The sequence below is a fragment of the Anarrhichthys ocellatus genome, unplaced genomic scaffold, assembly GCF_004355925.1.
Source record: "Anarrhichthys ocellatus isolate YVR2014 unplaced genomic scaffold, GSC_Weel_1.0 scaffold18, whole genome shotgun sequence".
Lineage (NCBI taxonomy): Eukaryota > Metazoa > Chordata > Actinopteri > Perciformes > Anarhichadidae > Anarrhichthys > Anarrhichthys ocellatus.
The window spans coordinates 3,371,860-3,382,450 of record NW_022280048.1 but is presented as its reverse complement, the minus strand read 5'-3'; the positions used below and the strand labels follow the sequence as shown (position 1 = coordinate 3,382,450).

Here is a 10,591-nt window from a genome sequence, read left to right as displayed (position 1 = left end):
CCTCTCAACATTCTGGGACTTCCTGACTCAGAAATGAGGCGCTGGTCCCCACATGACAAGAATACTAGTTCTCCTTAATGAGCTCGGGTCCTAGAGTGAAACACATTATACAAAATATTGCTCCAAGGCTGCAAAACCTCTTATAAAAATGTAACAGCCAAATCCTTGTTTAACACTGAAAAGTGCTGAATAATAATAGAAGGCAAAGAAAACACTGACAGCGTTCACTTTTTCCCTGAAGTGATTTTATTACAAAGTTCATGAGGACTTACAGTATTACAAGAGAATTTGTCAACATGCGAAAACAGAACGAAGCAGAACACAGGAGTTTAACAAACTGGTAAGATAAGACGATCCACTGTTCACGATAAACATAAAAACTGATTAAGTCCTCAAGAGGTGGGAGCCGGTGAATGACTACAGTGCAGGCATAGAACGGCCACATTCACACTGACTCAGCAAAGGTCAATCCATCCAAGGCAAGATGTGCACATCTCAAGAAAACAAGTTACAATTTTTATATGCCATCGGCTTTTCTCAGAACTTTTAGAAAGCTTCACTTGTATGTACATAAAACTGTACAAAAACATGGCATCACAAGCATTTTATCCTATATAAATATACCAACAATTAGGATAACAACTAGATTCTCTCTCTTGTAAAGACATATTTTCAAGGCAATTGTCTTTTGTTCTAGAATGAACTGTGAGAAAAATGTGAAATGTTCAGTTAATTTCAGTTCCTTTTTGGGAGAGGGCCTTTTCGAATATGAACCAGCACTGACATTTCGGAAAGCAAAAGAAAAGAAAAAAAGAGTAAACAGTTTCTACCAATTATCTTTGGAATTCATGCTAAAATCACCACCTGCTTGACAGCAGACCCAGGGTTGTGGAGATCTATGTACACTACACCACCAAAATATTTTTTTTCTTTTTTTTTCGCACAACCAGTCAAAAGAGTCATTGATTAGTAAGAAAAGAAATCCCTTGCCATTTTCAGTACAGTAATTTCTCCATCTGTCCACAGAAATGATCACCATACAATACACACCACAGAGAGGCAAAAGATACTCAAGTGAATTCAACATTAAATCAATGTTAAGTACAAATTAAACATTATTCCACATACTTTGAGTGTATTTAGGTGCTTCATGATGTCCTCGTACTATAATCAAGGAGAACCACTCTCTTATTTGAGAGAGAAGTAAACACAGTTCATTCAGCATGAGTTCGAAAGAAAGGTCAAACCTGGTGATAAATTGTCCCAGGGGTGAGTAGCAGGAGGTCATTTTTGGCTGGAGTGAAAGAGTCCAACTCATTAAAAGAAAAGGGGGGGGGGGGTGAAATCGGCGCAGGCTTGTTCTCATTATTCTGAGGAGGACTTAAATCAAACTCCTGTCGTTGCGTTCGGAGCAACAACGGATGATCACGACTTATCTGCTGAGAGTTACCCCATTTATTTCACGTATTGGCAATCAAAGAGACAAATCCGAAAGATACCAGATTCACCAAAGCGATAAGTGTACTTAGGCTGCAATCGGGCTAGATTTAACCCCAGAGATAAATCTGGATGCAAAGCAGTTGTGAATCTGAATCGAGTCAAAGCGTTTAAATAGATAAAGTTGTGATTGAGGCTATGTGACATTGGCTTTATCACTCACTGCGATCTTTCTCACTTGCCATTAATTCCAGGTCAGCGATCTTACTTTGAGTTTGTAAAGCGGCTATCCACAGCTCCGAGAGAGGTGCTTGGAGGGGCGCGTGGGGGGTTTAATCACAGTGTATCATGGCTGTTGTTTGAATTTTATTTCAGTCGCTAAATGGCTTTGAAGACGGCATAATGTGCCCCCCCAAGGCAGGATAAGCGCCCACCTTATTTAATCATGGCCATGTCCAGTAATTTCCATATGTTTTCAGTTTAATTATTTTAAACGTACTTTCCAATGGCAGCATGATGAGGTAAGTGCTGATAAAAATACCCCTTTTAACTGATTGTAGCTCTGCGGGTGGATTTGCATTATCTGGTGGATGCCTTGTCCTGGGGGTGTGCTCACACATGCCCTAGCTCAAGACTCATTACTCACCCTAATTAGGAAATGTCCATTCAAGGCTCTTCCGCTCTTACTCAGACACACGATCTCACTATGGAAATACTCTGAAGGGGTGAAAGGTATTTACAAATCTAATCAAATCAATGTTCAAATCAAAGACACCGGCCAGCTCTGCGATGTTGTAAGGCAGGCTAGTGTTGTCATCATTAACACCCAATTACTGACTAAAACACGGTGTCCTTCAGACGTATCCTTCAGATTCACTTGGAAATTCTTTGTAAAGATAAATGAAGCCCATGGGCATGCCCTAATTTTTGATTCTTTGTTCAATAGCCAGAAGAGGAAAAATGCCTGCTAATTTATTAAGCATGTTGTCCTCAATAGAGGGGAAATCATAATTAGCAGGAGTTGCAGTCCTACTATCTAAACCTTTTGTTTAAGCTCACTAATAGTCTGCATTTGCAGATATTTATCACCAACGTGAAATCAAATATTTCTTCCAAATCCCTCCTGCTATTGACAATAACTCGCCAATTGTCTTAAAATGTATCTATTTGACAGAACATCAAGGTCTACGCTGTGCATTGAATTCACCTCTTTAAGAGTTTATATCGAGTGAGAACTGCTATTTTTAAAAAAAAGGAAGAAAAGTACTCTCGACAGAGAGTACAGAGAGCACTCGTGTAGAACATGGACGTGATATTAACTTCCATGCACGCTCAATATCTCCCATGGTTGTCCTCGCTCAAGTGCCCTTTAATGTAGATATACCTCTTTATGCATCCATTAGATCTGCAGATCTTCTTATAGATCACGACTATGAGCTTTGGGGGGGGGGAGGATTGTGAGAGCCTGTCTAATTGTCACGACAGAGAGGAGCTTTTGAAACTGCTCCACTGGTATGATTTCATCAACAGAGTGTCTCACAAGGTTTTGTATGAGAAAGCCAATCAGAATGTGCCTAGCGAGCGCTCTGCATTTGGTCACTGATACTCCGGGGGTACTGTGGCCAAGTCAACCGTTTTCATGATGAACCATAGGTCAGTGTTGAGACTCAGTGGAGCATAATGTCAGTTTAAATGTTGCCACACAGCTTTCTCCACCAGTGGCAGAGTTCTGCAGGGAGTCGAGGTAAAGGCCATTCTACTGTGATTAGGAGTCAAAGGTGTGTGTGTGTGTGTGTGTGCGTGTGTGTTTAATTGTAAAGAGCAAATAAATGCCTTCCACGATATCTATACCGTCACTTCTGGAGACGGTTTCGATCAAGTTTAAACAGCAGCAGCAAAGAAAAGCTCAAATATGTAAAAATTCGGAGGCCTTTTTTTTCTTTTTTTTTCAGCTTATGCCAGACAAAAATATATGTAGAACACACCATTGAAATGTATTTACAGCACTGTACATTAAGATAGACCGTTTCATTTGATTGTTAATCAAAAGTGTTATGCCTTCTGATAGGGCCTGACTAGCTGTCTATTAAAATGATATCTAATAATGGCACAAGAGCACTGATCACAACTTTCAAATTCAAGAGATCACTTCACAGAATGGGACTTGGCTAACTACAACAATAATTAGTCACTACTAAAGTAGCAATTACCATCTGCATTTCCTTTTGATCTGTTAGAATCGTATCCTTCAGGATTTTGTATAAATAAATGAGTGAGTGCATCAATTAACTTTGTGGAATTCTTAATAAATATGCTAATAAATTAATAATTTAAGGAGGAAATGACAAAAAGCAAGTGTTCATGCCAGTGATTGAATGAGTCACAGCCTATTGTTACCTACAAAACGGGCATTGGCTTTAGCATGTGGACAGCCTGTTTCTCCTCCTGAAGTGGGTGCGCCTTTCCTTCATTTGGATGACGATACTCCTCACAGGTAGATTTCTCTTTTTGGAGTGTGGGCAGAAGGGGAGGTGGGCGGGAACTCGGAGGCTACGCTCAGGGGCATCTCCTCTAAGGGGCAGTCCTGACCGGCGTCGTGACCGCTGTTGGAATAGGCACTGCGGGAGGGCGGAAGGCGCGACCGGTGCTCCTCGCCACCCAGCCTGGCGCTCCCGTTGGCCAGGCGTCCCAGGCTCCCTCTCTCCTGGTAAGGCACGAAGGTGGAGAGTTTCGGGGGGTTCCTGGTCTTGTGTACCGGGGAGGGATGCCCGGGCATCCAGCAGGCGTCCGAGTGGCCCAATTCGCTGCACTCGTTTGTACAGTTTCCGGTCATTGCCACATCAGGGAGGGAGCGGATATCTGTGGGCAGGAGAGAGAGCAAACAGCACCATCAGAGAGAGCTTCACTGTGATTAACATCAACATTCATAAAAAAAATAAAAAAGTTGTAAAAAGACATTTGTGAACAGAAATGGTGTCATCCGAAACATGCCATGAAACCCCCCGTCCCCCCCTCTTTGATGTCTTTGCAGCTGTTGCTAAGCAGTCAGCAGCAGTTGCTATGTAGCTGTTGCTATGCACTGTGTAATGAGCACTGCTGTGTGTGTCGTCAACTCGCTGATGTGATACATTCGGGAGCTGGCGTGCTGTGTCTATGTCGTTTAGAAGTATCAGCAGTTTGTCTGGTGTGTTCGTAATAAATCACTGTATTGTGAACATGTTTGATACAGTAAATGTATTGATCCTCTACAACATGTGATTTGTATGCTGTAAATGATGCTTCAAGTATGCGTCAACATTAGAAAAAGACAGTGAGAATAAAAACATTCTACAGACAAAGAGTGTTTGGTTAAAAGGGTGACTGCTGGATCCCTTTGGGCAAAAGCCTCGTTGAATGAGTTATTGATTGACAGTGTTGAAATGAGTTCCCCTGCCCTTGATTATCATCCATTTTTTTTTTGTTCAACTGTCCCTAATTAAATAAATGGGTCCACGACCCAGTGACCTCATTTAAATGTAGAAGCTGTGAAAGCTCCGAAATGAGTTTGCTTCCATGATCCCTCAAGAGAACGACACGGTTTCTGAAAGCAAAAACCGCACTGAAGAACCCATGTATTTGTTTACCAGAAATGTGCAGCTGGCAGCTAATAGACTTGTTAAGCAGCCCACCTGTTGACAAGCTAAACACACAGCCCAGATTTAATGGAAATACCTCTCAATTTATCTTAGTTATCCCTTCAGACTCAGACTAGGACAGACAAATCAATGTCAGCGAGGAGGAGAGCAGACGACTAAGATCTGTGAGTCTGAGACGTCAAGCCCCCGTGTAAACTTTTGATTGCTGTGATGAATGCATTGCTGTAAAGCGCCGACGCTGTCCGCGCCGCTAGAGAACACGTCCATCACGGACGTCTTGTTCTGTGGCTACGGGACGGCGCGCTAAAGAGAGCAAATGTATACGTTGGGAAAAGCGGAGGGGCTCGGTGCCGCACGCACAATCGGCAGAAAGATTGTTGCTGCATGCAAAATGATGCAACCACAAGAGATGACGTATCAGAGGCAGTAGTGAGGGCTCGCAACTAGTGGAGCCAATGCCACCTTGACAGTAAGCCTGTGAGACATATCATTGTCAGTATTGTACTCGCGACCGACGGCTATAGATAATTATGCCACAAAATGTCAGAGCTCTGAGGCCGAAAAAAAGAAAAAGAACTGCTTCTGAACAAGACTTCAATCAATCAAAAGCCAGAGTCAGACATCTTGTGCGATGGTATGATTTAAGATTTTACTTTTAACAAAAGTATTGGAAGGTATTTGTCCTCATTTTCCTTATTCACGTCTAGAATATTCATTCCTCATGGGTAATCCATATACAATTGTCCCATTGTTTGTGATAGAATGCATAGCTCAGTCTATTGTTGCCGTTAATCTCATTGTTCCAATAATCCGAAATTTGCTCGATGTTTAGGTTAATACATTTACTTTACAGTTGAGCAACATTCTGCCTTAATCTTGCTTGATGATATCATTATGCTTTAAGTGGCAAATTCGTCTCTCTGTTTACAAGGCCAATGTCAATGATTCCTTTCAAATGAATGAACGACACTTTTATGCCTGATTAACGGAGAAGAAACCGAATACGGAGCTCGAAAGAAAAGACAAGGCAAGAGTGTGCCTGTGTGCGCTGCCTCATGCATGATGATTGGAGTTTCATTTTCTCAGCTCCGCTAAGAGCGCTGTCTGTATGCATCACTGCAGCGAAGTGGACTCTTGATACAAAAGATGTTCATGGGAAGAGAGTTGGGGGAGAGGGTTGAGGAGTACGCTTCTAAGCACAAGCACAGTCGCGCAGGCATCTACTCCAAAAGGATTTCACACTTGATTAAAACCTCTCCACAGCTTCCAGGAGGTTTATGCCACACCAAGCGCCCCAGTGTAAAAGTCTGCGTGGCTCCACGACTACAAATTTGTGTGCGGGGGAGGGAAAAAAAGAGGTACATTTACAGATGTTTTTCAAAACACTTTACGTGCCACAGCTGGGAATAATAATACTTTATGAATAAGACATTTGCCAGTGTTATGTGTGCATGTGAAAGGGCCTATGCACAACTCACCGTTAGCCGTGTCGCATATTGTGTGTGTAATTTCTCTTTTAACTCATTCAATCTCACAAAAGACGGGATAAAAGACATAAAGGTTAACACTGGTTGCCGCATCCTCACGGACTGTCAGGTTGGTATAATTGACTTTAGGTCGACTGTGTTTTTAGAAATTAAAATTTGGACTTAATGTAATGAAATGCCAGAAAGAAAGCATGTAATGCAAAAATGATGCCGTGCACCACTGACAGGAGTTAAAGCACATTCTGAGCCATGCTCGTCATCATCATCAGGGGCCAGAAAATCAGCAATGACAGCTAAATACGCCGTATTTAGTTGCCAAAGTCTGCCATTTTCTTCTGACAGCGCCAAAGCACATATCGCACGCCATCAACAGAGAACATAGACGCTCTAATGTCAGCTATTTTAGTGGGCCATTAGCTTGTCTGTTAGTGTTTCATCAAAAGGTTATATGGTTGTATTTATAAAGTAGCTCTGACATATTGTCTGTTCCGAATAGACAAATGAGAGGTCTATATTCAACTGCAACGTGTCGTGTTGGAGTAATTGTTGCTGCGTGCTGTCATTAGTGTTTTATAGTGATTGTCATTTCCAGTCACACAAGGCAACTCACAAAAAAACATGTAACAATGATGAAGTGCTTGTCCCGTGGCATGTGACAGAGTGTATCATTTGTGAAAGCGCATGTTTTTTTTTTTTTACATTCGCTCGCGCTAGAAATCAATAGTGATAAATTATACTCTTGTGTCTGCCTTTTGCTGCGGCTATTAGCCATCTGTAGCTGTAGTGCCCACTTACAGTGGGGCCGAATACCGTCTGCTCCGCACATCAAAACACACTCCCACACTGAGCTGAAACGACCATTGTTTGAATATTTGCTTGGACGTGAGGAAGCAAAATGAGTCAACACCTGGGTGAAAGGAGCAGCCAAAGGCACGGTGGGAAAATTGGTATTTTCTCACCCACTCAAGCCTGCTTTCCCCTGTACTGTACCTATACCTGAAATAAATCTGCTCACAGTCTGGAACAAACCCTTTAGAGACTATAGTGTTGTATGTCATGGATGGAGAGCCAAGTTGGACAATGGAGGACAGATGGGGAAAACCACAGCACTATTATGCCAGTGGCTGGAACAGGCTGACTGGATATAGAGAGCTTGTGATTTGGTTTTGAAGAGCATTGACTCGAAGACATTTATGACTCTCTGCACAGCAGAATTCCTTTGCTCTGGACTCGGAGATAGACTGCACCTGTAGCTTTCTCCTTTTATATTGGGTCAGACCCATCTGCTTGCTTAAAGCAATATCATGAAAAAAAACCACAGTCATTTCAACCTTCTACCACCTTCAGTAGCAACATCAGCAACTCACAGTGAACCTTAGCAGAGCTTCTAAAAGCACCTCTACTGCAGTAGCATAACTAGCACTCCACAGTGCAGTTACAGAGTGGGGGTACACACAGAGCTTAACCCCATCCCCCCGGCTGACAGATACATGTGAGGGGTGGGTTTGCATGCTGCTTGCATCAGGGTGCCAGTGGGAGGTGTTGAGTGTCTGAGGCAGGCTTCCTCATCGTCTGATCCCCTGCCCACGGGCATGGGGGAAGCTGCCTCTTCCTGAGATTTCACACTGCTCCTCTCTGTTTGATTGCAAACATTGCCTCTCCCCCCACCGGCTGCGTTTCCAGCGCGTGCATGCGCCACACGGCTATGATCGATGGCGAACAAATATATGAGAGACCCACGGCTCATAGAGGGATAACGTGGGAAAAACAGCTACTATCGTTTGGGAGCGCTTGAGTGATATTAATGGTATAGTTGCGGTCCCTGCAAACAGTTTATGTGGCAAATGACTAAAATGTTTCAAGATACAAAAAGCAAAAAAGAGGAAATATCCCACATCTGAGCAGACATTAGCGTCTGGTGGTGACGATCAGTGTAATAACTGGGTGCGAATACAGTCGGCGGTTGTCATACTGTGTGAAGAAACCGGGGTTTTGTATTGCATTTCTTTAGCTATGACATGTCAAGTCTTGTTATTCAAGTGTTCAGAACAGTTTCTCACAAGCAGAAGCTACTTTTTATTTTTGTTTCCTCCAGAGGGGAGCATTTTTTAACAGCGGGAAACTTGCTACAAGCACGCAAACATAGTGTTGACGTGGAATGGTATGCAAAAGAACAATGGCAGAGCTTGTAACCTCAGACGTGCTCTTTCACATCTCAGGAGCAAAATTAGAATGCGTTGGCTCGAAGGATCTGTCACCCTTACCTATAAGTGACATGTGGGATAAGGCTGTGCTTTTAGTTATAATACTGCGGCGTTATTCTGTAGATGATTGGTACGCATTGTTTTTTAATGCAGCGGGCTTTATGTGCAATGGTTCACATACACAGCATCACCTGCTTTGTTGGAAAAGTTTATTTTTCAACTAATTAGAATGCCTCGCTTTACACAGCCGTGGAGATCATTCTGTCTCTGTTTGGTCTCTAAGCATTAATGGTTAAATGTTTTCGGTTTATCAGGTTAATCTGTTCTTGAGTCCACAGAAGGAGATGCCGGGATGAGAATTGGTATTGTGCGTTAGGGTTAGGGCCCATGTCTCCTTTTTTCCAGATGCGGTTAGGTCTGAATCCCGGCAATTTTCCCTCAGCAGGCGAGCCTCTTTCTGACAAAGGCTGATGAGTGGACATGTCGGCCGGAGGCACGTCAGGAGAAGCCGCTGTAGATGGTTCAGTGGGTGACGGCACACCTCCTGTCAGTTCTCTCACCGTCCACCGTTTTTGTCTTTCAGTTCCTTTATTCCAAGACTGCCTTTTGTATCACTGCATTTGACAAAGCCTTAGCACCTGCTGACAGATCACGTTATGCACCAGCTCCTCCAATTGAGAAGTTGATATGCGGTGTGATATGTCAACCAACGCTAAGGCTTTGTCAAACTGTGACATGCACAAGGCATCTCCAGATAAAATAGATTCGAAACATTGGTTGGAGGACGGGGAGGAATCGGCTCTAAATGATGATGTAGTTGCTTTTGTAAGTAATATAATCATTCCTCTGTTGGTGCACAGAGGTGTTTGTGCAATGCTTGTGTGGAGGACAGATTCATGCCTCTGCCCACAACAATATGTTCGGCTTGCTGGCCAATTACTGGCTGGAAATTGCAATCTGAACCTTGACAACACAATATTGATCTGCAGCAGCTGCCAATGCAAAAAATAAATAAATACAAAAACAAATAATTTATCACGAACATAAGAGATTCAAGTTCATGATCATCATATAAGTCCAGTTCCCAGTTTCATGAGTATTTTTCAATTGACATAGTTGAGTTGAAACGGTAACACTTTCTGTGATGGCCGTGTCTCTAAGGCATTATAAACACTCATAATGCCTTATAACTTGCTAATAGCTAAAAAGAAAGTACATAAATATTCATAATTCTTCATAACAATAATCATAACACATTACAAATCATTATGATTATCTTTGAGGATAAATATCACAATTCTTTATAACTGCTGGAGACTAACGGATTCATTTTGCAAGAATCAGCGTATTATAATCCCCATAGTTGTAATGCATTATAATGCATCATAATGTGATTCTAGGTTACTCTCTGTGGTCATTGTTTACTTTAAAAGTAAAGTGAGACAAATCATTAAATCTATGCAGCAATGTAACATTATAATGCATTATAACAGAGATTATAATGCATTATAAAAAGATTACAGCTAAGATAATTATAATACACTATTAATAATAAAACACACTTACAAAACCAATTTGTTGAGTGACCATTAACAATGAGGTATTATGATACTTGACCTTATAAGTCATTAGAAAATGCTTTAAAGTGTGCTATGATTCATGTTAATGTGTATATGTGCTAATTGATATAATCATACAGTGCTATAAACAGATAATAACGCATTATAAGTAATACTAGTTTTGTCTTTGCAGTCAGTAAATAAAAACAGCACGTTGACAAATACATAGAAAGTTGGTCTCCAGAGGATCTACCTGCCCATTGCATTAA

The 10,591-nt window shown here is 41.9% G+C and overlaps 1 protein-coding gene across 1 annotated transcript in view; it reads right to left on the bottom strand.

The window, feature by feature from the left end:
• Positions 1–226: 226 nt before the first annotated feature.
• Positions 227–10,591, bottom strand: part of pcdh1a (protocadherin 1a) — an 84,396-nt gene continuing 74,031 nt past the window's right edge. The window contains exon 5 of the mRNA XM_031856876.1: positions 227–4,296. Within this exon, the coding sequence (XP_031712736.1) occupies positions 3,926–4,296 (371 nt within the window). The 3' untranslated portion in view covers positions 227–3,925. The remainder of the gene's footprint in view (positions 4,297–10,591) is intronic.